Source organism: Falco peregrinus, chromosome 1 (assembly GCF_023634155.1).
Source record: "Falco peregrinus isolate bFalPer1 chromosome 1, bFalPer1.pri, whole genome shotgun sequence".
NCBI lineage: Eukaryota > Metazoa > Chordata > Aves > Falconiformes > Falconidae > Falco > Falco peregrinus.
In genome coordinates this window covers 35,711,667-35,723,908 of record NC_073721.1, presented here as the reverse complement: position 1 = coordinate 35,723,908, position 12,242 = coordinate 35,711,667, and the positions used below count along the sequence as shown (strand labels likewise).

Below are 12,242 nucleotides of genomic sequence, written 5' to 3'. Positions count from 1 at the left end.
CCTTTCCTCTCCTGCCTCCCTTGTAAGGAAACAATAATTTCTTTGGGCTTGAACAGAGGCAAAGTAATGACATTTTGTGTAGCTATAATCCACTTTGCTTAAATGTGCAGGTCCCACACTGCACTCTCTTTTTGCTACCTCTCCCATTTCTATAGAAAAAGAAACTCAGTCAGACCCTTGGTTATTGTGGATCTGATACTGTAAACAAAGAGGTGTGAGAATGCAAAAGGGCAGGAACCAGAGTGAAAAATTAGAAGGTGTTGCAGATGAAAAATGTCCTAGGGAAAGAGCTAAAGAGCAAACAAACCACTTCTACTTGGATTCCTCCAAGACAAATATAGACAGTTGGATACAATACTGTAATTTGGAAGCAAAAGCCCAACTAAAGCCACAGATGAACACAAGCAAAATGGGACCTGAAGAATCATCAGGCAAGCAGTAACAGTTTCCCTCGCCTTGTGACTGGGAGCTTGGCTGATCAGTTGTGAACAAAAGCTTTCTATCCCACACAGGAAATAAATTGTTTTCTTACTCTCTTTTATTAACGTGGGTGATAAAATGTAGCCCATCTGTGTGGAACAGTCTTGGGGTCTTAACTGCCTTCCCACACAGAATTGTTGGTGTACCACACACACAAGCATTAACTACTTTTTCTTTCAGAAATGGTCTAACAGATACCTACCTCACTAAACTCTAAACAAATCTCAAATACACTTAAAAGTCCATGGCTTCTATTTTAGATCTGAGAAAGGGCTTGCACTTCCAAATGCCTCATTTTGATACTGTATCAATCAGTCTAATAAGAAATATTACCACTACCCACAAATCTTGCCCTTCCAAGACAATGTTAAAAATACCAAAATATGAAAAAGAAATAGAACGCATCTCTATGATACAAAACCTACTGTAAAAGTAGTTTCGGTTTCACCAGCTCCAAAAGAAAGCAAGATGAAACAAAGAACTCAGCCAGCTGATACTATATAGAAAATTTTTTAAGATTAAAAGTAAGAATGCACACCACTAAGACAATCCTTCAAAAGGAAAGTCAACTCAATTTTCTTGCAGTCATGACTCAAATATACGAACTGGAGCACAAATGGCTTTTGAAATGCTTAAAAAAAACCCAAACAAAAAAAAGCACGAAAAAACACAGCAAGACTCTTTAGAAAGAAATTAGGATTTCCAAAGAAATAGCACTTGCACCATCATGGTGTGCATGTTAATGTGCAAACACACAACTGCTGGCAGAAGAATAGAGAACTCAGAGATGCCGAGTTCTTACAAGCCTCCTGAAAACAGGCAGATAGAGGAAATAAATATATTGCAGCTTCCACTATGAAAAAGGCTTCAGAGGGAGCCTCCAGTGTATTACTGGATACCAGAGAGTCCACGTGGGGCTCTGGTGTCTAACGAGCTGTTAACAAAGTCACAAGAAAAGGCTTCATTAGTTCTGCTCCTTATAGAACTACTAGATGTGCTTTTTAATGCATTAATTCATGGAACTCATCGCCAAAAGATGGAAGCCAAGGACTTACTTTAAAAAAAAACACGAATTAATGGAGAAAGCGAGCAAGCTTTATGTTTGAGAAGCCACGGATACAAATTGAAGCCTAACTTTTAGGACAGCAAGATAATCACAGGAGGTAAACCTTTACGGACATTTTGTTCTGCAGCATCTGCTGCCAACCCTCCAGAGAAACAATTTTGCAACATACAAACTCTAATCCCAGAATCACACTGCAAGTCATTTACATATCTCTCAGAAATTCTCTTATGTAATATTTGAATGAATTCAAGCTCAGGCAAGCCTTCTCTCATAGGATGCAAGTGTGACTGGCAAGTTTTGAGACCTGATCACTGAACTAGCACTCATTTTTCCATCCAGGATTCATAAGAACTCAAATGTTAACAATTATAATAGAACAGTTGTCACATATCAGGTCATTGACATATCTTCATTCTGCCCATCTCTTTTTAGTCTTTGTGATCATTTGGAGTTTGGGTTTTACTCTATTCAGTGATTTCTTCATTTTTTTTATAGTGTTTCACTTTGAGAAGCCACAACTTTAGACATTAAATCTTCTGTTTTAACTAGTCCCTGCCCAAGCTTGTGCAACCAGTGCAAAGTACTCAGGCAATTCCCCTCACATCACTGAGCACCTGGGGTTTCAGGTTGTATGCGGACCATGACAAGAAGTTGCATCCTCAGATAAAACCAGTAAGACCACACTTTCTGCTTACTGAAAGGCAGTGATTTCAAGCACATTTGATGGATGGCCAAGTTCTGGCTTTATTCACACTAGTATGGCTCAATTCTCTTAGGGTGAACTCAGACATTATTGCACTGAAAAATATGCTAATTAAGCATGGAACTGAAATCTGAAAATTTCAATTGTCCTGTTTTATTCCACCTAAAACTAAAGGCTGTATGTGTTGGAAGACATGTCCTCCTGGTGGAAACTATTGGAATAATGAAGAATTTCATTGCTTACTGCTCTTCTTTTTTTTCTTCTCTGACATTTCCCTCATTTGCTTCTATGTAACAACACATTCTGGTAGATGAGAGGTTATAAAACTGGATTACTGCTTTGGAAACTGTGCTGCTAGCTAACATTTTCTAACCTATTTCCCCCCCCCAAAAAAAAACCCACTTCTACACTGCATTTGAGACAGACTAGTCACCCATAAGACTGAGTTGTTCAGAAACAATTAACCACAATAAAAATTGGTCCAGCCCCATCGTATTCATTTTACTGGTGAAGCAGAAAATATTTTCTCATTTTTTATTTTGCAAACACAATAAAACAATTTCTCTCAAAATAATGCAGTACAAGAAGTCTAACTAAGACAAAGTCCAAGTCCCTGAACGCAGGAAGGAAAAGTGATTCTCCTATGAAAGATGTATTAAATGCTCAGTATTTAAATTCCAGATCCAAGAGGATGCAGCTTCTCCTCCTCATTTGGAGCATCTGAAACAAAATAAAGCAAACAAAACCTAAGATAGCCTGCTCACATTTTTATTTCTGGATAAATACTAAGAATTCAATGAGAAATCTGGAACACTAAGTAGGTATCGCCCTTGGCTGCACATTTCTATTTGTTTTGATTTAATTCATAAGGAGGTCAAACCAATGGAGAACTAGATCTACACTGAAAGAGTAACACTCCTTGTATAATGTGTATAAGATGCAAATCGAGTGATAATGTTCGGAGCTGCCACACAGAGTCAGGAAAGTTTCACACAACGTTTGGGAAAAAATCAGAAATAGTCCAATCTCTGGCAGAGCCACCATATGGAGTTTACTGCAGTAACATACGTTTTGGCCATTCAGCACAGCTCTGCTGCCAACAATGATAGACTGAACTATTTCTTTACAAGACACATTCCTATAGCCAAACAGTAAATCCTAACCAGGGAGGCTCAGACAGTTGATCTGAATCTTTATAGTAATAAAAGGAACAAAAGAAAAACATCACACTTCAACAAACACTTCAGCATCCACAATGGTAAAAAAGATAAATTAAGAGTATAAAATCCTAGCACATGGCATGGGATGCAAAAAGATACTCAAACCTAATCAGACAGTCATGGGTTTGTCTGTATCAGATCTCTCACTACATTACGAGACATTGTTGTCAGTGTGGTCAAAAAAAAAACAAGTAGGCAGATATCTGTGGAAAATTACTCAACTTCCTTAAGCCTCTCAAATTACTGCATGCCTAATTTATTGAAGTATAAATAGAAAACAGTAAAGCAGAAACAAAGCAAGCTCCCAATGAAGGCTCATGACCGCCATGCCACCTGGCACAGATGTTAGCTACCTCACACTGCCACATCAGAACACACAAACAGTTGCAGTGAAAGAGCTGATTTGCTCTAAGGAGTAATTTTGTTTGCCTCAATGAATCAAGTGCCCACAGCCTACACCAGTCTAAAGCCAGGTGAGAGCTGATGGATCTAGCTGGGGTCGCTTACCAGACTGGCCTCACTGCCCATTTCTCCTCTGTGTTTTTCTCTCTTGCCCCTCAGCAGCAGCTATAAGCCTCCTTGAGTTATCTGGGGAAAATGTTTGGTTAGGTAACAATCCCATTGTCTACAGAACTTTATGGTGAAGTTGCCAAGGACCCTGTGCATACTCTGTTTTGCCAAAAACGCAGAAACTACGTCATCTATCACAGTGTTTCCACTGTGAACATGAGAACATCAACTTAAGAGATACTTCAATTGCTTTACGTGGTTTTCAATCAACAATTTCCACACATTTAGCTATGATGACTTAATTTAGATGAAGTATCTCAATGCCTTTAACTTAAAAGTTCTTTGAAAGGAGATGTCAGGTGGTAACTGGTTACAATTCCACTGTAAATCCAGCTGCAGCTGCTTACTGCATGTTTCAAAACACAGATGCCTCTGATATCTGGTCCTATTAACCAAACGCAAACCCATTACAGTCAGTGCAGGGACTGACACTGACCACAGTAAGTTTTGGATCAGACTTTATAGCTACATCCTTTTATCCTGGTTGTTTCTCTTCTGTCAAATTATTTGCCTTTGAGTTGAACTGAAGATTGTCAATCTCATTCTACCTCAGGCTATCAGTTCAGCACCTGTAAAGAGCTTAAGCCTTTACACCAGAAGAGAATGGGAAAAATAGAATAAAAAATGCATTAGAAAGGCTATCAGTTTGCTGAGTCTGCTATTGACTTTCCCCAAGTTTAAAATGAAATTTGGAAGACTTAATTGATTTCTGCATCTGCCACTCTTTCCTAAACTTCTCATTTAAAAACAATGGGTAAAACCACAGGATTTTACTTGCGAAGAAGGAATCAACACTGGTAGATTATTCTTGGGAGTATACGCACTTGTTTGTGTAGGTAACACCTACAATCTGAAACACACTCACCAAAGACAAAGCACAACTAATCAAAAGCAGCCATGAACAAGATCACCATCTGTCAAGGCTCCAGTCTGGATTATCTCATGCAGCCACAAGGCTTTTGCTACCTTTGGCTTCTTACACGTGCCTATCCATGCACTTGTAGAGCATTTATCTACAGGAGCTACAATCTGGAATGACAGACACTATCACAACTACAAAACACTTAATTCCACAAGGTGCCTCTTAAGGCCTCAAGGTATTTAAAAAGAGAGAAAGGAAACAAAGATGGTCTGTTAATGCAAGCTAAACAGCAATTAAGTTATCTACACATAAGGAACATAACCAAAAACTGAGTAGTCATACACAATTATATCCTGAAAACATCACTTAAAATGCCACCTTCATTATAGTTTTTGTCCCTTTTTGTAAAAAACACACTAAGTAGTATAAAAATCCTCCAGTAAAATAGGAATTTGGTGTTTATTAACATTTTGTATAAAAACCAAGACAAATGAAATTTTTTAAATAACCATTCTGGACATACAATCTTAATATTGAATTTCTGACTAAATACAAAAAGGAACCAAAGAATATGTTTATACTAAATATGCAGGATGGCTGAGATGTTTGTATGTTGATGCAGTCTTCACTCGAAGAAAAGAAAACAAACAAAAACCCCTACTAATACAAGTCTTTTAGCATTCCTTACCTTGGAACCTGCCAACATAGTTTTCAGCATTTTAGTTCCTTTTCCAATACCAACCACTAAAAAAGACAGAAGAAGAAAAAAATTCCACTTCAAAACCAGCTCTGCAGTTCCCTTATTCAACACCAATCACTACTACATATTACACCGGTCAGAAATACAGCCTTTCATGCTCTGGTAGCATATGAAAAGCGTCAACACTTACGAGAAAGTATCTCTGATGTTCAAACAATATGGGACTAGTAAAAGGAAAAAAATGTCTAAAGCAGAAGATAAAAAGCTTCACCTATTGTTAAAATGCTTTAACTCAACCTCTAGATTTATTTGACTTTTAATCACCACAGAAACGGATAGTGCAATTAACTCCGTCTCTGGTTTGATGAAGGCTATGGCTCACTAATAATGAATCCAGCCTTCACTGTAACTAAATAGCCCTTTTAAAGGTTGATAGTGACCAAGAGTAATGCAGTTAAGATAGCATAATAAAATTTATTTTCTTGCTGTAAGCCTGATAAACAAATAATCAAAATGTCCAATTCCCTCTGTCAAAAATCTTTTATTATCAAACCTTCTTATTATTGCATACGTAAAGACTAGCGTCTTTCAATATTAAACCACTATTCTACAAAACAGCAATCAGTCAGCTTTTCATAAGAGACAGAAAGAGCTGTATTTTATTTTAAAGCTATTTAGACAGGTGCTTTCCTTGAATATGCTTTCCTATTGATTTTTTCCACATACAGCAATCCAAAGAAACAATGAAAATTTTATAAGGAAATTACTTTTGTGTACAACTTATGAAATACGTAAAATCTTATGTCCTTGATTCCCTGATTTTAATAAAACTACAGGAGTTAAGGGACTTACAGGAAATCTGCTTTGTGTTAACCAGGAGCCGCTACCAAAAGCATGAAACACAATGAACATGAAAAGAAAACCAAAAAAACCAAAACATGTGCCCTAATACTTCTCAATCTTTACACTCTGAGACTCATCAGATTACTTCTTATTCTCAATTACTTCTCTTGTTCCTGAGGATTTTTAGTCACACATGCCCCTGTGCTTGTGCCTTTGTGTACCTTCAGTTCAGCCTGTTCCTGTCATTTGCCAGATAGGAAAGAGCTGCAACAAAGCTGAGAAAAGGAGATAAGCACACAAATAAAATTTTATAACCAAGCACTTTTCTTGCAATGTGATGACATCACTGACACTTCAACATAACTGCTAAGCTGAAATTTGCTGAAGACTGTCAAGAGATTCAGTAGCATAATTTTAAAGAAACAGTGAATGCTTCTGTGAACAAGACACTAACAATTTCCCCTATTAATCATCAGCTTGTGTAGCACGTGTATTATTGAAAGGCAACATAAACTAAACTTGCCAGACTACACAGAGCACAACAAGGTTTAACTGCATTTTTAATTTTTTATACTTTTTCATCTTTTCTTCTACTATGGAAGCATAATTCATAACTGCAACATAGAAACAAGCCAAGTATTTAAAATTCCCATTTTACAGCAAGAAAGACTAAACTGGAACCACAGCCTTAGACTGATATTAAAAGAAGATATTCACTAAGACTTGACCTACAGTTCTTTGCTTCTTGTATCTAAAATAAGAGACCTAATGTTAAGAAGTTGAGTCCTAGCTCCCACCATCTTTCACATGCAATGGAAGCCACAAATGGGGACAGGACAAAAGACTTCCCTCTCAGACAGCAGTCGCTCCAGGCTCCTACCAGTGCAGGGCCATCACATGCCACCTGGTCTCTAAGCTGCCTTTCACTCACACGCCATGGATCACTGACCTCTGTCTCCAAGGTCCTTCCTCATCTACATTTGCTGTCAGTAGGAAAAGAAATATAAAAGTATATTTTCTGATGAAAAGCACCAGCCAGTTACTTGCAGGACACCTGGCACACTAAGCAAGACTCTGTACCAACATTTTACAAGAGCACGTAGTGATAGGACAAGGAGGGGTGGACTTAAACTGAAAGAGGCTAGATTAAGATTAGATATTAAGAAGAAATTCTTCACTATGAGGGTGATGAGGCACTAGAACATGTTGCCCAGGGAAGCTGTGGATGCCCCATCCCTGGAAGTGTTCCAAGGCTCGGTTGGATGGGGCTTGGAGCAACCTGGTCTAGTGGCAGGTGTCCCTGCCCATGGCAGTGGGGTGGGAACTAGATAATCTTTAAGGTCCCTTCCAACACAAACCATTCTATGATCCTAAAAACTAATTCCCATGAAGAAAGTTATAGATAAGCAGTACATAAAACCTGGGCAACAGCAGCACAGATCAAGAAAGGTTAGAGGTTTCAGAAAATAAGTACTTCTATTATGCTGCCGTCCATGATGAAAGAAAGATTCCTGCCCCACCACGCTATCCCAAAAAGCAGCACATATTTTCTGCATAACTTGTTTCTGTTGTGTCCCCCCCTCTCTCCTCATTATCTTACCCAAACCCACAAGAAATCTGGGCACATTCCCCTTCCCACTCCTCTTCAACCTAGCTACCATTGATTTTTCTCTGTGTGTTCCGTATGGCAGTGAAACGAAAGATCCTGTGCCTTTTTTTAATCGATCCATAGCATATTAAGGTGATGCACTTATCTGTCTTTACCAAGCACATCAAGCCCAAGTACTTTTTGTCATGCCACAGGAGCAGGCTTTGGAGACTGCTGGATATCAGAGAACAGTAGGAGAAGCAATTAAGAAGCACGAGTGATTTTTCTTTCCTATGGATCAATGCTGTTGACTTTCCACAATGAGTAGTAGCACGCTCAAAGGGAACATATGCATAAATGAAAAATGCATATTTCAGCAATACACACAGTATTCTCCAGTAAGTGGCCACACAGTACAGGAAATTGGAACAAAATGAGTTAGTGCTTACTTCTATCCCAAGAATGTTACATTTTGCAACGTTCACAGGTGACAGAGAAAGACAATGACTACCCTACAGGCCCCTACTAGCAAAAATCTCAGCAAGCAACACCCCCCTGAAAAGCACAGCTCGTCCTGAGAGAAGTCATTACAACAAAACTAAGTCGCTTCACTTTCAGTGTATACTCATAGCTGTACCTGTTGATTTTCAATACAAAAAAAGTACTGTTATTCCTTCTAGCCAAGCAGGGCTACAAGGCTACGATTTAAGCAAGATGTAGTTTGCATGTTACTTATCAACAAAACTACTGCTGACAATCTATGATATGGGAATAATCCAGCCTAACAGTCATATCCACAGCTGAGTTTTCAACACCAGCAATTAACACATCCTGTTCCTTAAAAAAAAAAAAGGAATTTGATACATGGATTGCCATGAAAATTAAAAGACAAAATCTCTTTGATGACTCTTCTTTAAGAAAACAGACGGTACAGGAAGCAAAAACTGTTTCTGTACTGAGCCTCAAAAAAAGCAGCAGCTGAACTGATCTTACATACCTTTCATTTGGTGAGTATTACAACCCAAAAGGCGCCCTCAAAACCCCAGGAAAGTATTAGTTTAGAACAAACACTTTAGAAAATTATGATGACTATAAATCCTCAGCTTAAGTAAAACAAGCCACCAATTTCTGAGGTAATTTAGAATTCAATACACAAGAGTCTGTATTTTCACATAATAAACCACAAGTTATTTCAGGAATTGGGGGTGTGGTGTGGGGCGTGTTAGCCTTCCGTTAAGAAACATATTATATGCATGTAAAAGTATATGCAGAGGAAATTTAATCCAGACCACTTTTCCACAGTAACCTGTCCTTCCCCAAAAACCACAAACCCTGCCATGTGCATCCCAAATTGTTCCTTCACTTCTGATTACATGTAGGCATGAAAACATTTCCTGAAATCATCTTTTGATGACTGTATTTATATTTTTCATTACCCAGAACTCCTGCTGCTGCACTGTCCAAAGTTCCACCATGTCCAATTTTCAAAACTTGATTTCTTTTGTTCCCATTTGTTTGCACACCAGCTTCTGCAAATAGAAATTGAAAGGAAGAATTATAGGATAACCACAAAACACAGGAAAAATAGCACATATTTCCAGACTGCTAAAGGAGATAAAAATCAATTATTTAAACTATGAATTAGTAGTGCAGAAACTGCTGTACTGAATAAGAGCAATGACTCATCTAGATCTACTCCCAACCTTAAACAATTTGCAAGCTATTTTCACTTAGATTCTAATCAAGTCTTATATACCATTATACCGTTATAAACAGACCTTCACAGAAAATTCTACTAGTAAACCAGCGGGATAGTTCACCTGTGAAGTTTCAATAACAAAGCACACAAGAACTAGCAGCAGAGTTCCAAAAATCACCTATTACACACAAATTTTCTGTTACATAATCTGAGCAATCCTTGTATCTACTTCCATGTAACAGGTCATGCTATGCATGTATGCAGCCCTATGGAAACTCTGCCATGAACTGAACTTGCTCACTGCTGCTTTTAAGCTGTCAGAGCATCTCAACCCACCATACTTCCTATGCAGCTGGTGACTCCAGGAATATTGCAGTCCAATGCACCTTATTTATTAGTATTAAATATGACAAATGCTCTAAGCTTCCTTACCTACTTCTATTATCTCTCCATTATGCCTTTCACACCAGGGAATCAGACATGATCCAGCTAAATCTCTTCCATACAAAGCTGAACTGAAGTCCATGCCTACACTACAGTTCACTTCAGTGTAGATCTGCCTGAATAAGCACTCACCAGTCTGAAAGTATGTTCTCACTTCATCAGGAACCGCCCAAAAGCCCCGATTAGATGATCAAGTCCCCATATCCATTATAAAGAGAATCTAGGCCATAGTCCCTCACACTTTGCAATGATAACATATTTTTTTCCCTAATATCTGACACACAGGCTTCCCTGTATTCTGAAAAAGCAGTTTCTGCAGACTACACCCAGGACTTTCAAATGCCTCGAAACACTGTGCTTTTCCCTCATTTGGTGGTTGGTTTTGTTTTTTTTTTTAAATGGCAATAGGTAGCAGGACTGAAGCAGAACATTCTGCCAGTGCTGTCCTGCAGAAATGCTGCTGGCAACCATTCTGGCAGATAGGTGCATGCTGTCCCCGGGACCCGGTTCAACAGCTCGCCAGGCAAGCTGGGATCCCGTGCACCGTGCACTGCAGGGCTGTAGCTTTCTGCCGAGGCAAATCTCACCCCCACTCAAAACGAAGGCTCACATCATGCTGTACCTCTAGGCGATAAGATGCCTGCCCCAAAAACATCTGTGGTCAATATGGCCTTACTGCTCACTGTGCTGTGTGACCCACATGCTGAGTCTCACAGGGACCCAGCAGCTCCACACAGCGAGCCAGAAAGTAGCCAGAAGCGACTCCATTCCCCCAGCCCGGCCCATGCCACAGCTGCAAACTACTACAAAAGCAAAACAAAACAAACAAACAAAAACCCCACAACAACAACAACAAGACAATTCTCCTTAAGTGTTCTGAACGCTGAGGACGAGGGTGCAATGGCTCCAGCACCCTAACGAACACACATGCCGACACCCCCCCAGCCATGCCGGGCAGGGCAGACTCGGCCACAACACTCGGGGGCTAAACTTAGCGTGTTCACACACAGCCGGCCCGCTCCTGCCCTGGCACCGCCGGCAGGGCCTACGCGCACCTCCCTGTCGCGATTTCCTGTCGCGATTTCCTCACTTTAGCACCAAAACTCAACCTCGGGCCTCCAGGCCGTACTCGAGGAGTCCGCGCCTCACCGTGCGTCCCGCGGCCCGGCCACCTACCTGCTAGCAGCTTCTCCTTTAGGATGTTGAGCACGCCGGCCGAGGTGGGCCCCTTGGGCTTGTACACCGCGAACAGCCCGCTCAGCGAGAAGAGCTTGTCGGCGGCCTTGCCCAGCACGACGCCGCCCGCCTCCCTGGCAGCCATGCTCCCGGCAGGCCCCGCCGAGCAGGGCCGCCAGCCCGCCGGGACCGCCCGCCCTCCGCCCCGCCCGGGGGCCGCCGGGAAGTGTAGTCCGGCGGCGGGGAGGCCGTGAGGGAGGCCGTGAGGGGCGGCCGCCGGGCCGGGATCCCCCCCCCCCGCACAGCCCGGCGGCGGGAGCGGCTGCGGCACGGTGGCCAACGCGGGGGAGCTCCCGCTGGGAGCCCGGCAGTCCCGAGCGGGTGGCTTTAGGTAGCGCCGCCAGGCACAGGGGCGCTAACTGGTGTGTGGCCCCTCACCCATCGCCATGTTAGACGTCGTTCCTTTGTTACCCCACTGTATTCTACTCCACTGACTAGTTGCTCAGTCCATTAATCTTCCCGCCTTTGTATGAAAGGGCGCTGGGAGGGCAGGCGTCCCATAGACCTCTCTCCATGCAGAAGTACAGCATGTGATTTTTCCTCTTCAGGCCCGATGCATAGGGACTTGTTTCTCTGGCAACATTCCCAAAGCATTTCAGCAAGCCATGCCTGAGCAAGGCACCGAGAGCTTGGATGTTTCAGTCAGGCATTTCATGTATTCATTTGCAAGAGCCCACAGACAGAACCACAAAGAGACACTTAATAGGGAAACAAATACATGGTTAGCTGAGGGCTAAAGAGAAGCAAATCTTCCTGCTGAAGTCAATGGCTGCATCTGTACATGGCGGGATCAAGGTCCCTGTGTGGTTTTTCAGCCTGTACCTGAGTCAG

General features: G+C 41.3%; 1 protein-coding gene across 1 annotated transcript in view; it reads right to left on the bottom strand.

Annotated features, from left to right (window-relative positions):
- TRUB1 (TruB pseudouridine synthase family member 1) overlaps positions 1 to 11,538 on the bottom strand; it is a 30,871-nt gene extending 19,333 nt beyond the window's left edge. The window contains 3 exon segments of the mRNA XM_013300635.3: positions 5,590 to 5,645; positions 9,469 to 9,561; positions 11,352 to 11,538. Of these exon segments, the coding sequence (XP_013156089.3) occupies positions 5,590 to 5,645; positions 9,469 to 9,561; positions 11,352 to 11,496 (294 nt within the window). The 5' untranslated portion in view covers positions 11,497 to 11,538.
- Positions 11,539 to 12,242: the final 704 nt, after the last annotated feature.